At 52.1% G+C, this 15546-nt stretch overlaps 4 protein-coding genes across 4 annotated transcripts; 1 reads left to right on the top strand and 3 right to left on the bottom strand.

Annotated features, from left to right (window-relative positions):
* Positions 1-174: 174 nt before the first annotated feature.
* BU25DRAFT_164971 (uncharacterized protein) lies at positions 175-901 on the top strand. Its single transcript, XM_033700765.1, has one exon. The coding sequence runs from the start codon at positions 282-284 to the stop codon at positions 804-806; it is 525 nt and encodes a 174-aa protein (XP_033558148.1). The 5' UTR covers positions 175-281; the 3' UTR covers positions 807-901.
* Positions 902-1886: 985 nt separating this feature from the next.
* BU25DRAFT_413849 (zinc finger protein-like protein OZF) lies at positions 1887-4128 on the bottom strand. The gene is made up of 5 exons (XM_033707139.1): positions 3220-4128; positions 3036-3167; positions 2934-2987; positions 2714-2887; positions 1887-2667 (listed from the first exon to the last, which is right to left on the bottom strand). Exons 1-5 carry the CDS (start codon positions 3817-3819, stop codon positions 2233-2235), a joined length of 1395 nt encoding a protein of 464 aa, XP_033558147.1. The 5' UTR covers positions 3820-4128; the 3' UTR covers positions 1887-2232.
* A 5787-nt stretch (positions 4129-9915) lies between these two features.
* On the bottom strand, positions 9916-11023 carry BU25DRAFT_164836 (uncharacterized protein). Its single transcript, XM_033700762.1, has one exon. The coding sequence runs from the start codon at positions 10800-10802 to the stop codon at positions 10098-10100; it is 705 nt and encodes a 234-aa protein (XP_033558146.1). The 5' UTR covers positions 10803-11023; the 3' UTR covers positions 9916-10097.
* Positions 11024-15483, bottom strand: BU25DRAFT_164884 (leucine rich repeat protein-like protein). Its single transcript, XM_033700763.1, has 5 exons — positions 14589-15483; positions 13873-14535; positions 12723-13826; positions 12163-12674; positions 11024-12116 (listed from the first exon to the last, which is right to left on the bottom strand). Exons 1-5 carry the CDS (start codon positions 15089-15091, stop codon positions 11245-11247), a joined length of 3654 nt encoding a protein of 1217 aa, XP_033558145.1. The 5' UTR covers positions 15092-15483; the 3' UTR covers positions 11024-11244.
* Positions 15484-15546: the final 63 nt, after the last annotated feature.

The raw sequence follows: 15546 nt of genomic DNA, 5'->3' as shown, positions 1-15546 counted from the left end.
GCATTCGCAACTTATCGCATTGCGCGACTCAAGTACCCATGTACCCCTCCATAGTCGAGGCTGCTAGATGCTCTTTTGCATACGAAAGCGAGCTTCAGCTGCGAGTCGCTGACTGACTCGTCCGCGTCCCCTTTCGCACAACCCTGATCAACTCAAATCAAGGCGGCCCAACACAGTGGTAAGTTGGGTTCGGAAGATTGACAACCGACCGAGCGGTCCGGGAGAGCTGAGCTGGAACCTGGCAGGCGTCCTTTGTATTCTATTGGCGGTTCGTATTGACAATGTATGCGCTGCAAGGCCTTTGTGGGCGACAATCTTTGCGCATACAGGGAGCGGGATGTAGTGTACTAGAAACATCAGCGACGAAGACTGATAAAGACAACACAGCGAGCGAACGAGGCAAAGCTCGTTATACACGTGCTCGTAGCGTAAACGGTGCGATATGCGGAGACAGAAAAAGGAATAAATGGGTGGAAGTTGCAAGGAGCTTGAGCTTTGTTAGGAACTCTACGAATGACAGCAGCATCCCGCTGAGTCAAGATAGAAATTTAGCCTGTGCTGATAAGCTAGTCCCTGCATCCCTGCGAACTCCCCACGGCCACTCCACGCACATGACATCGTCTTTCACTCGCAGTTCGCCGCAGACCGACTTGGATGTCCTGTCTCGAAGCCTCATCCGACGTCTTAGAGGCCGCTGGCTGTTAACGTCCAAACGTCATGTCAACGACGATTCTGGCCTTTCGCAGGTGTGGGACGACAGATCTACAATTAGTACCCGCCGATCATACATAGTGCCTCACATTTAGAGCAGTAACTTCGCCTTTAACCTTCGCCCCCAAAGAAGTGAGGCTGTTCGCCATCAGTCCTTCGATCCTTCGTTTCGAAGTTCGAATCTGGCCCCCAATATCCCAACACACCCTCCAGCTCACTCAAACACTTTGACATCATTTGCGCCCAGCTCACAGCCCTGCCAACTGGGAATACCCTGGAGATATATGCGAACCAGACTCTCGGGTTCGTATGCCATATTGTCTGATTGGCTGCCTGCATTTACTCAAAAGTCCCGATTTGGCTACCCGCATGTGCGGACAGCTCTGGCCGCAGGGTCATGCCGGCAACGCGAGATGGACGCTGTGCTGGAACGGCCAATGGCCTCACGCAGCCGCGGAGAAGGCCACTGTAGTTTCGTTAGGCATTCATCTCAGATGGCATGAGCGTTAGGAAGCCTGCAGCCGCACTGAGATGTCTTGACGCGAAACATTATGTGGTAAGTTCGCATACCGACCGAGTGGATTGTGCAAGATATGGTACGGCAGACGGAAGTGGTTCCGCCGTCCGGCCCTACGGGCGCGCAGGGCTCCGTAGTGGCTGGACTATCCACTTCGAGTCCAGAGTCGTGTTCCAAAGCGAGATCGATCCCACGAGGGCGAGGTCAGCAGACCTGCATGGCTTTCTGTATCCTCCACGTTCTGTGTCCGTGATCGAATCGTACGAAGATGCAGATACGCGCAATCGCATGGCTGATTGTGCAATGCCCCACAATCTGGAGATCTCGTCACGCATACAAGATCTTGCTTGAGAACGGAGATCTGCGAAGTGAGTGGGTGATGATGGTGGATGAGTGGATAGAAATGGTAGAGGCTTACGCACTCCGAACTCATTCGGTACAAGCTGCGGGCACCAGGTAGAAGCGGTGAGTGTAGTCGCGCTCAGTTAGCAAGGCTATCCTGTGTATGTTTTGTGTGACGCAGCAATACTCGATAGTGGGCTTGATGATTGGGCAGAGTGTTGAGCATCGAAGTGTTCGAGTACCTTGAGTAAGTTTGATACCCTATGATGATAGGAGGATAACAGCAAGTGTTGAGGTGCCGTACGGCAAGAGTGTTGTCCTTTGACAAATGTGATTATCTGTGGTATCGTGTCTTCCCCTTTACAGTAAGAGTAAGCATACATGGGGTATCCGCGAGAAGCGTAATTACAGAACAGCGAGCGTACATGAACAGCGTTATTGATGTCGTGAAAGACCTGAACGCCTATCAAAGTAAAATGAAATGAAAGAGGAATGTACCCATCGCTGCGCTAGGTGGGTATTGTAACTTCCGAGATGCCTAATTCATCTGCAATGACCTCAGATCCTCTGTGCCTCCCAACTCCTATTGCTCTAGCCGTGAGGTCCTGTTCTTATGCTTTCATTTGGTTGTGTCGTTCTGATGTGCGTGATGTGAAAAATCGTCAGTACATCTTCCGTTCCGGAAAGACCATGTCATCGTAACCGCTTCCCTGAGATGGGTAACTGGGGTGCATCGGGGCGTTATAGTCGTAGCTGCTGTCTGACCGAGGATGGGTACCACAGGTAGCATCTGAGGACAATGATGAGCCACGACTACTGCGGTCGCAGCCGTGCTGGTGGTATCCAGAAAAGTTCCTATCCATGGAAGCCATCTGCAACGGGGCATAAGTCGAGTGTAGAGCACTTGAGGTCGACACAGCCGATATTCTCCTGTCCTTGCCGCGACCTTTGATACCCTTGTTGGAGTTCTTGTACAGCGAAGCAAAGTATTCCCAGAGTTGTTTGTCTTCTTGCGAGACCCAGTCGCCTTGGCTGATGTTTGCGAACTTCTGTGTGAGGTACCTCAATGTTGCAGCGTGGAATTTGTTCTGGTGCGACTGTTGTTCGTTAGCAGGACGATGTAGACTTGTGGCGGTATCTCACCTTCAGGTTGCCCAGTTGAGTGAACTGCTTTCCACAATCATCTAGCTTGCAGGTGAAAGGCTTGATCTGCTGGTGGACAATCTTATGAGCACGCACATTGCCACGCTGCGCAAAGGTCTTGCCACAGATGTCGCAGCTGTAAGGGCGCTCGCCTGTGTGCCGCCTCTCGTGTGTCTACAAGGGTCAGATACTGTGATCAGACGTGAAGAGACTTGCTTACCTTGAGATTGCCGAGCTGTGAGAAGCGCTGACCGCAAGATGGTGCTTTGCAGACCTAGATATTATGAGCAGGTGCAAGCTGGCTAGATGCAAGGAGGCTCACAAACGGTTTTGCACCAGTATGTGCACGAACATGGATCTCCAGATGTGTCTTCTGATAGAAGCTCTTGTTACATCCTGGCATGTTGCACTGGTACCTCTTCCTGGGCTTTTGGTTAGGCTTGTTCTCCTCCTCCTGGGTTCAAGTTAGCAGCGCTACTGGCAAAATCGAACCCGGCTTGACGCACCTTGCTGACCTGTGGTGGTTGTGGCGAATCCGGCTGCTTTGCCTGGATCGCTTTCATCAGAGTGTCGACGTCGGTAGCAAAGTTGATGCCAGTGCTTTCAGATGGTTCAGAACGTGAGCGCTCAAATTCTGCGCCGTACGGGGACCCATGATATGATGGACTCGACTGCAGGGGCGAAGCGGTAACGGACTTCGATGAATGTTGGTCCGCAGAGAACGTAGGGCGTGCGTCCTGAAGCGCGGGCATCTGCTGGACGAGATTTGATCGAGCGTATGAAACATTCCGAGGGACATCTGCTACATAACCCATGGGATATGCCTCCTGCATGTTGTATGGGTTCACTGGAACCGGATCAAAGGCGAATGCTCCAGATTGGTAGGGCACTGACGAGGCCAGGCCGTTCGTAGAGAAGAGCGGCATGCTCATCTCTACACTTGATGTTGTCTGATGGTATGCTCTTGACGATGGTGGGTTGGTGACAGTGTGTTGTGTCTCGTAAGGAGACATCAGGCCGGAGAGGTTCATGTTGGACATGTGGTAAGCGGGCTGGCTGCGTTGTTGCCAAAGGTCAACATGGTGAGAGGCAACCATGGTAGTCATAGTCGATCGAGACGTCAATGCCACTAAGCGGCCAGTGGGGGAGTAGTGGGATATGTGCCTCGTAGGTGAACGCAGGTGCGAGGCGTATGGAGATGAGCACTGACAACGGCCAGAGCCGAAGGCTGACCGAGGTGAAGCTCTGATGAGGAGCTAAGAGGAACGCTGAGTGGGCTTAGTGGCGTGGATGGTGCTTGTTGGTAAGATATAGATATACTTCGTCGATACCGCCTAGGGTTGGGGGAGACATTGGGGGTTTACATATGGACGGCCAATTCGCTCGCTCCTCAGAGTGTTCCGTAAATGGGCAAGGATGACGAGTGTTGTGGAGCAGACGAAAGGCCTTGGAGACAGGGAGCAAGCTCGGAGATCGAGACCAATACTCATGCAGCAGATTGAACAGGGTACGTCGCTCTCGCATGCAGCCAAGTACTGGTGGACGAAGGGCAGAGATGTTGCTCGGCTTAGGGGTTTTAGTGAGATTCGACCAGGGTTTGCGTGAACAGGGGAGGGGTATTCCATCTGCAGAGTAGTGAATGGGGGCACCGGGGGACTGTGCGGCGGATCAGGGATGCAATCTGAAGGCGCCCACACATGTCCAGGGTCGGGACGGGATCGGGGTGCCACATCAAGACCGTGAACGAACGAACAGTGGCTGATCTCAGGTGCTGAGAGATGTGGGGGTTTTGCTTGAGACAGACGCCCCAGCCGCACCCCATTGGTTACAGTGGTGACAATCATTAGGGATTTGCCAATTCGTGCCTATTGGAAGAGTTGCTTTCAGTGTTTTCGGATATTGGCGATTAAGACACAATTCGTTTGCACAGTCACGGAAGCCGGATGGGGCCGTCTTGAGAGCTCCGAGAGTGTTTGCCGGCATGCCTGCGAGATGCAAGATCCGCAGGGCCCAGTAGTATCTGCGATGAGGCATGAAGATCAGCCTAGTGTGCGCGAAGGATCCTGGTGTGGATCCCATAATGCTGGTCCTTGGCTGGCTGCATCTCGCAGCGTGTTCTCTTTCTCACTCCCACAACGCGATTCAGGATATCCAGGCCCAACGCACGTGGGTGCAAGAGTACCTTATGTTGTTGGTTCAAGATGGCGGCCGCTGCAGATAGCTGCCTCTTCCCGAGCCCCCATTGAACCACCTTTCACGCCTCTCGCCCATCTTACACTGATCTGGACAAACCAAGTGGCTGCTGCTGTCGTATAGGCGAATGATGAGCCTCACTCAGGGTGATGCCTTAGGTAATGACTCTGGTGAGGCGGCTGCCGCACTGACAGCCGCACTGAGAGAACTCCTGAGGCGGCTAGATTGTATGGAAACCCCGGGCTGTCAGTCGAGGAAGTGCAACTAATCATTTGAGCATCCAGCTTGGGTAGCGGGCGCAGTGAGTGTGCAAGGGTCAGCGGTTCCAAATACTGTGGCCAGCCTCTTCGGCGAGGTGGACACGGAGCAGCTTCATGTCGTGGGGCTGACCAGCAGCGGTTCGTCCGTCAACGCGACCGATGTGCACAACGCTGCCGTTGCTGGTGAAGAAAGGCGATGAGCAGTAAATGGCGTTCATCCCACTGGAGCGGGAGTATCTGCACAGCGGGAGAAAAGCTTGCTAATGGCATTACTTGTTCCTGCCCATGGCACTAGCCAAGCGAATCCGCGCCTTCCCCGCCGACTTTCCCTGTCGGATTGTGCTGCATCAAACATCACAAACGCAACTCTCTGCTTACCATTGCTCCTGAATTCCACCCCGGACCTCTTCACAGCCGCATTTAGAAAAACATGCATATTGTTGCGCAGTCGTTTTCGACCCTGACCGCTGCCCAGCTCGCTTTTGCTGGCAATCAAACATCAGGCTCGCCGCCGTTGCCGTGACCAATGACTTCAATACCTGGTCGTTATCGTCGCCGATGTCTCTGCGTCGCAGTACACGGCATCACCCCCTCTCCCACCCGCAAGCTTCCCTGTCTGCCATTTCTACTGTGTGCAGCCATTCAGCTATTAACGGCGTCCCGGCGTTATGGCTAGCATCAGCCTCGATCTGGTGGCTGGCCCCAACGGATTGGTTACAGTTCAGGAGCTTAAGCCTGCAAAAGGAATCGAGCGTCGTCACTCGCCTGAGTCAACTTCCGAGGCATCATTTACACATTGTTGACGCAGCATATCTGCATTCAGTGTGTCGATGTTCTTCTCAAACCAGCTCAAGGTAAGCTTTGACCACTCGGTTGATGAAGGTTTCAGCTCACGACTGGCCCTGATCGACAAACGACACTTGATCATGCACAGACATCAATGCAGGGATGTGATGCTCGAGGAAATGAGCTAACAACAACCGTTTGTAGAGCGTGATCTTGTACGACGCCAACAGGTCACTCTTCGGCTCCTTGGAGCTTTTTCCAGTTTGGTGAAGAGCTACAAGAGCGGAAGGACAGCGAGCTCGATCATACTAGCAGGTGGTTTCCAGGTAGCTGACACGATTTTACTCAAGTCTACTTGCGACAAGCACGACTAGAACATCGACGATGGGACGAATAGACATTCGCCGCAATTCTTTGGCTGATACGAAGCTCGGTTTTGCCCTCAGAGGACGATTATTCTGAAGAGCTAAGCTGTTGCTGCCATATCGGTGGACCTGCAGTAGCCTGAAGCACGCAATGATCAAGCACTTTCTGGAAACGTTACCCGAAGAGCAACAAGACCAGATATCCAGTATCAACGTTTGGCGGACGATTTGGAGACAGATGACTCAGCATACGACTGCAGAACTTGGACCGGTAAGGTTGAGTACTCCTTATGTACGATGCAAGTACGAAAATGCAGCAATGTTGCCTTGCCACACTGGCACAGAAGATGCAGCATCTCCTGTCAGACTTCATCTGGCTAAGGTGTTTCGTGCGCAGGCCTTCCATACAGATACTGGTTAACACCTGTACCAGATAAGCCGATACGAGAGATACTTTGATATACGATGATCTTCCTTCGAGCAACCGAAACTCTCCGTCATAACAGAAAGTCGAATTCCGTATCAGTGGTCCGCATGCCATTCAAGATTCACATCCGGAAGCCCATCTAGCGATTTTGTTCAGCCACCACCTAAATCTCTTCTCGTCAGTGGTATGTGGACACTCGATACATTCTCGTCAGCAATATTAGCGGCAACATTGGTCTTCGTCATCCAGAATTGGCGTGCTTCTTTCCCGTTCATCATCTGCAGTTGCAAACACGTACTTGAAGACTGAGGTATCCATTCTTATGTGCTCTTTCGTCAGTAATCACAACAAGAACCGGATATTTCTCGCTCCAGGACAGAGTTTTGAGAAGGATTCGATACGTCTTCGCCGAAGTATCACAAATCGTACCTTGCACGTGTGGGACTCCCCACCCTAGCGCCTGAATCAGACGTCGTGCCCGATAAGCGAACGGCAAGCGTTTCGCAGACCCGAAACGACACCAATGCACGTCGCTGTAAACGTCCAACTTCGTTGCGAATCCGATCTCAACCCCTCACGAATGCGAGATCGGATTCGGGCATGGCAACCAAGCATGTACCACTGCACCTCGCTCAAGCTGTGGTAAAACTTGATTACAATTGCAAGGTACCATCTGTCCTGGGGGTTGTAGCAACAACCTAAGTCACCTCGGCAAAGCGAATCTGACAAGGGTCAAGGGCTCTCCTGTGGGAATCGTGAAGTGAGGCACCCACGAGACTCACGTCATCACATTATCGGCCTCGCCTCACAACTTCATTTATACACACAGCAACGAAAATCCTCGACCGGCTTGGACATGTCAGGAACCACTTTCTCACGAGAACGATCCCGCATACCACGGGTGTTCTTGCAAGGGTTGCTGCAAGATCATGCAAGCCCCTGTCCTAAATCTCGTTGCCCGATAGCGAACCCATCGTCCTCAACATGACTCGATCGCTGTGCCCACAACACACCGATGATCTTACCTCGCCCATGAATGGATAGAGAAGTGGGCAAGACCGTGGGTGATGCCCCTGATCAGTCTGCAGGCCGCTATCTCAATGACGGAAGTTCAACGATATCGGCGACTGGAGCCAAATTGACAGCTGTAACTCACTCGAAGCGTGTGCTACTCATACGAAACCGTCTTCACATCGCCCAATTTGGTCAGACAGATGGATGCTTGCGCGGGCAAGAAGTTGTGCTACTCGATCCTTCATGTGGACCGCAGTCAACCCTCACGCGACACGGATAACACAAGCCTGGCTATTCTGTGCAGAGGATCTCTCAAGTAACAGTATCATTTCGAAACAACATCTGCAACCTATCGAAAGGGTTCTTCCGGACCATTCCGATTGACGGACTCGACAGCTTGCTGCACGATGCTGCACTGCCCTGTCTAGATCGATACAACTCCACCGCTTCAATCCCATCATGCTTCGCTGGAGCCGTGCAAATTCACATGGTCACGCACTGTGCTGCTGATCAAGATAGGGATGAAAGCTCTCCGATCTTGACATCTTTGCACATGTTGATTGGTACATCGAGTGACCGGTTGGGGTTTACAACGCTTTGCTGTTGCATCTATCAGTAGGACTTGAACTCACCAACCCTACGCCGTGTGCTACAACGTTTCTCAAGATATAGCTATTCGGAAACTTGCTCCTGTACATCCACCAGTACAAGAATCAGCCAGACCCGAGCTTGGCAACCAAACAGTTGCCCTGAGATGCACCTACATCAGCGTACCTGGATCCTCTCGATCGGACAAAATTGCAGATGCTCATCTCTATCAGCATCATCTGTCACAAAACGCTCACGGCACGTACCGCCCCCACCCACCTCTCCAAAGCCACTGCGCAAAACCACCACAACACCTCGTCACACACGTACAATCCCAGCGATCCGTGCAAGATCCGCTCCAAACTCCCGCCTCGACTTCTCTCGATCCTGCACCTTGACCTCGCCGACCTGAATATGCAGCTCGCCCGATGCGGCTGTGTATGATCAAATCAGATCGTACTCGGCTGCGCACCCAGCCGCACTAGACCGAATTAGGTAGACCATGCGTGGCGCGACGCTGCTGCACGATGCTGTACCACTCTGCAGGAGTGAGGGTGGACCCTGGACCCATAGATCGCAGTCGTGCGACGGAGATGTGAACTGTAATTTCTGTAGACGCTGAGATAGGTGGGAATCATGAGAGATGATGGGGGAGAGGCGGATGAATGCTGCCGAGTCAGGCGAGATGGGATGCTGGTGCGTCATCTTGGGAGGTCGAGACTTGCTAATCCCTAAAGTGTCTGCATTGATCACTGTGGGTTGGGAGATGAGAAGGTGCAGATTGGCTCGAGTGCAGCAGGATCTTATTAGATCTAGCCCTTGTCAGTGGTTCAAGAGCTGTCACAATTCTAGTGAAGCGTATAACGACCTTACATCAAGTGGTGACAGCTTTTTCTACACTACCCTCGTAGGTCCTCAACTCGATTCGAAAGTATCTATATTTCCAGGTCGTTATAACTGAACAACCCTCTTCGTGCGCGGTTGTCTTTACTTCGTGGATTGCCTGTACATGGATCAGTGTCATCCTCATTCTCGAAGCTCTGTCCTTACGCTGCTCATTGTGGAATCGTCAATACCACTCTTCTTCGGCCCACATATCCCAGTACTCCCTAGTTACGATTGCGTGGATACGGCAGCCTGAGGGTGATTTCAGACCCGTAGCTCGAGGGGAGTACTGATGATGGATAGCACTATCTGGTTGGGTAATTTGCTTACTCGGTTAAGTACTTTCACCCAAAATCTAATGTTCTGTCATGTGCGCAAGGGTCCAACAACACCAAGTTACCTAGAAAACACACCACCTTCTGGCTCAAATATCTCAACATCTACCAGAACAACGCATTTTGAGATTAGTACAACAATTGAAGAGCTAAATAAGTATTTCTAACAGTATCTCGCTGAGGACAATTGGTGCAGGTGGTGTTGCGCGGCAGGACTTCGAAGAAGCCAGGCTCTCACTCCCATACAAAAGTACTCAACCAAATAAGTAAATTACACAACCAAATCTTGATGATACTCGTATGGTGCAGGAAATTCGAAAGCACCACGAAGATTTCGGTTCTGGGAATAAGAACAGGGAAGCATCCCTGCAGATGAATATCTGACGGCAAGCTGTCAAAGATACCGAAATCTTCTGAGTCGACGCAACCAAGATCCGGGGGAAAACAGTGAAGTTAGTGGAGATGTTGTCGTCCTCCGGTAGCACATGACAATACATGCCAGCAACGAAGTCGGTACTCTCGAGTCCTTTATCAAACAAACTCTTTCGTTGCTTGATGGGTTCCCATTACGCTACTTCGGAAACGATGATTGCCGCATCGAACTGCCTTGAGACCTTTACATCCTCGGTTCAACAGCCGACCTGCTTGTCGGGCCCACTCAGCGATATGGGATGCTGCAGCGTGGCCCTTTATGACCGAAGGAAGCGCGGGGCTGATGGAATAGTGGAGCGGCCGCCTCTTGGAATCTGAGATATAGTCCTTCCATTTGATAGCTGCCTCAAGCAGACCGGGAATGTTGTCGGAGTTTTTCTCAATTTGATTTGGAGAGAGCAAGGTCTGTAACTGGAGAATCATTCGCGGCATCTTGTCTAGGTCGGGTGTGTACGTGAAGGTCGAAGTCATACGGGCTTGCTTGTATCGCTCAACGGTATCGCCGACATTTCTGGGTGCTTCCTCTTTGACAATTCGGCAGATGCGCAGGATACTCGTGAGTGGCCACAAGACTACCAGTGTGGGAAAGTTGTGGATGTTTCGGTGGATGCGGGCGACCGGCAGGAACTCGTAAACCATCAGCCTGAATTCCTTCGGAAGGTCGAGAAAGCAGAATGCCGCTTTGGTTGGTGGATTGCGGGCACTCATTGTGCGGGTGGAGCATAGAAGTAGCGGAGGTCCGGACGCCCTTTGTGGTGTCGTTGTCATCGAGGGAGGAGAGTTGACGATCATCGGTAAAGACATCTGTCAAGGCGCCGTGCGCTAGGCAATGTCGCAAGCGAATGGTAGGTGAAGGTGAAAGGAAAGTCCAGACGCACCAGCATGCTGGCTTATTCTGTGCTGCGTGCACGATAGCTCTAATCTTTTATGCGAAAGGCTGAAACAGGAAACATAGCACCCGTGAGAGACTTACATGCTACAGTTCGTGGAGAGCTTACGTGCATGCCCAATATCTCGAACACCAACACTCATGGTCCTCATGTAGAGGCTGACCGGCCGCTAAATTGTTGCTCTATGCTTCGAAAACGCCTGTACATACAAGCGCGGATGATAAATGACCACAACCTCCTAAATACCGTACAGATGCAACGCCGTGTATGCAAAATGGTCCTACAAGTGCGCCTAAAATGTAAATGCTAAATCGAGTATGTGCAGGTGGAGTGTGCAGCAACAGCTCACACGGCTGCTATGAGAATGCGTCCCGGTTGTGGGAGAAGCTCATCTCGATCTCCTTCTCCAGACTGGTGACGTCAAAGTTGAGACTAAGCCTCTCTTTGCCAAGTGTCCTTTCGATTTGAATCTCTTTCTCGACAGTCGGTGTCCCGTTCGGCGTGCCATCCGGGCTCGCTGTGAACCCGCTGCCGAAGTAATCCACCTTCGAACTATGCAGTTGCCTAGTCTTTGCCATACGGAGGCCCGGCGTACCGCTTGGTGTGCTTTCTGGTGACTCGTATAGAGACCCGGGGGTGGGAGCGCCTAGTTGAAAGTCCTTTTCTGCAGTAGGCGTGCTATCGATGGTGACCTTCTCGATGATCTTGCTGAGGCTGGATGCCGTGTCTGGGCGATCGCGCTCAAAGTCTTCGTCACCAACGTCCATGGAGACGGGAATGCCGTTGGCGATGTTGTAGTTGCGTTGGAGATACTGCTGCAGTCGATATTCTTGGCGTGACCAACTTTCGTCTACAAGGCCTAAGGCGGCTTTGATGTCCTGGTCGGACAGGCCGATGGAAGGCCCGCGGTCCCGCCCAGTCTTGGAAGTGACTCTGCTGGCTTTACTTGCAAGTTTGCTGCGGACGGAAGCAGGCTTGGGGGCTGTGTGGATCGATGCATCATCGCGCATCTGCTTCACTTGATCTTCTGTTCGCTTGAGCGCCATCTGACGAGACTCGTGCATCGTTGGTAGATGCAGCAGTGTGGTGTTACGGTGGAGAGCGTTGACGAGGTCAGTGAAACCGTTGAGTGCTATGTCGTTCATTTCGCAGTAGAGATACTGCAGAGTTCTGTTGGTCTTGAGCACATCGGCAAGGGTGCTTGCACCTTGTAAACCGAGCTTTTGGTCTGTGACGAGTTAGCATTGCGATTAAGGGGAGAACGTGATCCTTACATCTGATATACAAGACGCGCAGGGACTCATTATACTGTAACCCTCGCAAAGCCCTGTTGACTCCAACGCCAAGCTTCGTAGTCTCTAGTCTTGAGTCCTCTCCTGACATGTCAAGCCACTCGAGGGTTCTGTTGTCGGAGAACATCTTCTCTAGTGCTTGACATGTCTCCTCCGAAGCGTCGCTCGGTAACGAAGCACGTGAAATGTCAAGCTGGCGAATTGTGTTGTTCTGGGCCAGAGCGAGAATCATCTTGCGAAAGTCTGCTTCTTCCTCGAATTCGAGTAGGCGGATCGTGAGGTGTGCTGGAGCATAGCCGGTTGCAATAGCCTTCGTGAGACGCTTGAGATCCTTCTCAATGTAGTTCTCGCTGACATCCAGGTGCAGATCTCTTGCTTTGCCGGGCTCTTCAGTCATAGATTGCAGCAAGTAAGCGACATCCTTCCCTGTGATGTAGCAGTGATCCACTTTCAGCTCTCGTAGACCTTTAGACTGCTTGGTGTTGAGGAGGTAACTAGGCAGGATCAGTCGCTGTCACGTTGCGGAGGCAGACTTAACTTACCTTGCTATTGCATCGATGGTCGCAGCATTGAGCGACGTCCCACTCCAACTCAATTCTTGCAACCTCATCACGTTCAATGTTTCAACAGATATCAAGGGCTCAGGACCTGATGTTCGTGCGACATGCGACAGATCCAACTTTGTGAGGTATGCAAAACAACCAATCTGCGAGTCGAACAGTGTAGGTGACAGCCGGAAAGGGTTCGAGGAAAGGTTGAGTGCCTCCAAAGTATTCTCTTGGGGCCGCAGAGAATCCAATATAAGAGACAATGCACGATCCGTCAAACCGCAGCGACTCATTTCGAGTGCCCGTATATGGCAGGCTCGCTCCACCGCTGCTGCTACTAAGTAATCCAAATCTGTCTCTCCAAGCTGGATGCCGTTCAACGCGATCCAATCAACGTTCGTCGTTTGATACTTGCAGAGCGGAAACAGTGCTTCCACAATACCACATCCTGTGTCTCTAGCGCTCGTTTTGGCCTCTGTGAAGTCTTTAGGTTTCTTCTTGATGCAATTTGAGAAATCCATGCGTCGCAGCTTGCGGTTGGTCAAGGCTAGAGCTCGAATTTCTTGCACGAGCAAGCACGACCGGGATAGGTCCTCGATATCCATACGCGCATATGTCCCTCGCTTGGTCTTGGTGCAAACATGCTCGACTCCATGCTCGTCGATCAAGCCATTCAGTATGTCGAGGTGGACATCTTTAAAAGATATGCCCGCAAAGGTCTCGTTGTATCGCAGAGCTCGCATAACCGCGAGCAGTTCGTGCACCGTGTACTGATTTCGCCGTAAACCAATGGGTCGAAGTAGTTCGAAGCGTGGCGAATCCTCGTCTGGGTATGTGATTTGATAGCTGATGTTCTCAGGTTGTACGCCGTATGCGATGCAGTATCCAATCAATGTACGATCTAAAGAATCCTGGTTCATCATATGAACCTGCGACTGACGAAGAATGTCATGTCTCACGGGGTCAGGAACAACGAACTGATATGGTCGTGATTCCCACTCGGGTCGCATCGTTTCTTCAACGTAGCGCAGGCGAACGGCGATGTCGTGTGACGCAAGTGATGCTAAATGGAAAGTCTTGGGTTTCTCCAAAGGTTTTCTGTGAACATTAGCCAATCACCATCAAACAATGAGGGATGGCTTACCTAAACGTCAACTGGAAGGTATCATCAACCTCGCTGAGAACGCACTCAGTAAGTGCAAGTATACCGTGCGAGGACTGAGAACTGAGCGAAGCCAACAACGGACTAGACGACCGTTGAGAAGGTGGCTTGAACAGGGGAATCAGATGCACCTTGTGCACACCGATCGCGACGAAACATACAGAAGCAGAGAGCTTGCCCAGATCATCAGAAGATGCCCTCGATGCAGTTTTGCCCGGCTCCCGTATGACCACCTTGTATATTGCATAGTGCGGAGGCACATAGTCGCGTTCTGCTTCGACCACCCGGGCTGCAAGATGCGAGTTGTATGCAGAAAGTGGATTTGCGTCCGTCAGGCGCGCGCTGTTCGAGGCATTTCGTATCTTTGCCATCCATGTGTGCATCTCCTCCGGGTCGCCGAATTGCAGAGTCATTGAGGAGGCCTGGTTCGTCTCGTCGTCCAGGTAGTAAACATCAAGTGCAAAATAGGGTCCTCCGTCCGGCGCATGAAACACGGCTACGATATGGCGCAACGGCGTGCCCATTTCACGGTCTCCCGAAGCATCTGAAGCGAGCGATTGAGCTTCTTGCGCTGAGCCGGTCGAGGGACTTTGACTGTGTCGATAGTTCGATACGCGGTTGCTGCTGTTGTGTGGTGAGGGCACCCTGCTATTCGTTAGCATGTATATACACCTGGCCAAGATCGCTATGGAGCTTACCCAGAGAAAGCATCTGATGCCTTCGACTGGCTCTTGAACCTGATAAGATGTGTCTCCGTCAAGACCAGATATTCCTTCTTCTTTCTGAACATGGAGCTGCTCGTCTGGACCTCGCCATGCTGCAGTACATGACGACTGTGTGTATCGTCAATGGGGAAGTCGAATCCCAAGGACGTGCGGGTCAAGGTCGCGCAGAGCGGTTCATCGTCGTAGTGTTTGGAGCTCCTCAGCGACCCAAACACAGAGCTGGCGCGCTTGCCGGTTCCTCGATTGGGCAGTTGCGGTCGTGGTCGCGCGGCAGGGACTGGTGTCTCCGCAACCGTGTTCTCGTCGATGGTCTGCTTCTCGCTGTACCCTGACACATCCGACAAATTGGACATGAAAGACGCCGTCCGTCGCTTCCGCAGTAGATTTGCTGGCTGCGACTCATCTTTCTTCGGGGTGATGCTCGTGAATGCGCTGAGAGAGCTGCCGAAGATGCTCCGCCGTTTGTCCTTCGACATGGTGTGCGACTACCTTCTCTGCTGGCGTGCGCCGCCCCTCGCGAGGTCAGCGGCGGTAATGGCGCATGCGGAGGGCCACAGGCAGCTAAAGGGTAAATAGGCGCACGCTCAGACAGGAGATTGAGAGGCCAGGCAGTGCAGTTGCGAAATGTCAAATTTGGCGGCCAATCGCGGCGCAAATTACTGTTGCATGAGGAGACAGCCGGAGGTTTGAGTAGGTACCTAAGATTACACGGCGATACGAGCGATTGTGTCGCAGACTACGAAGTGAAATGCTGATTGACTAGGTACAAAAGTTGGCAGAGTGGCCGACATGGCTGCTGTCATTATTCGCAGGCCATGACCAACCGGCGACAGGCTTTTGACGTTGGCTGCACTTGGAATGCTCCCCTGTATCAGCCCAGGCACTCCAGGGCTGGGGACGAACAGACGTGGGGCGCTCGGCGGGAACGACG

The sequence above is a fragment of the Macroventuria anomochaeta genome, assembly GCF_010093625.1.
Source record: "Macroventuria anomochaeta strain CBS 525.71 unplaced genomic scaffold BU25scaffold_33, whole genome shotgun sequence".
Taxonomy (NCBI): Eukaryota; Fungi; Ascomycota; class Dothideomycetes; order Pleosporales; family Didymellaceae; genus Macroventuria; species Macroventuria anomochaeta.
Note: the sequence above shows the minus strand (reverse complement) of the source record. Positions and strands in the feature narration are given on the sequence as shown.

Bases quoted from the DNA above. Each gene is read 5' to 3' on its own strand.
- BU25DRAFT_164971 (XM_033700765.1), top strand. From the start codon at position 282: ATGTATGCGCTGCAAGGCCTTTGTGGGCGACAATCTTTGCGCATACAG.
- BU25DRAFT_413849 (XM_033707139.1), bottom strand. From the start codon at position 3,819: ATGACTACCATGGTTGCCTCTCACCATGTTGACCTTTGGCAACAACGC. The intron at 3,168-3,219 runs GTGCGTCAAGCC...ACTTGAACCCAG, and splicing joins AACCACCACAGGTCAGCAAG to GAGGAGGAGAACAAGCCTAA. The intron at 2,668-2,713 runs GTGAGATACCGC...AACGAACAACAG, and splicing joins CTCAACTGGGCAACCTGAAG to TCGCACCAGAACAAATTCCA.
- BU25DRAFT_164836 (XM_033700762.1), bottom strand. From the start codon at position 10,802: ATGTCTTTACCGATGATCGTCAACTCTCCTCCCTCGATGACAACGACA.
- BU25DRAFT_164884 (XM_033700763.1), bottom strand. From the start codon at position 15,091: ATGTCGAAGGACAAACGGCGGAGCATCTTCGGCAGCTCTCTCAGCGCA. The intron at 14,536-14,588 runs GTAAGCTCCATA...AACGAATAGCAG, and splicing joins GCATCAGATGCTTTCTCTGG to GGTGCCCTCACCACACAACA. The intron at 12,117-12,162 runs GTAAGGATCACG...AACTCGTCACAG, and splicing joins GCGCGTCTTGTATATCAGAT to ACCAAAAGCTCGGTTTACAA.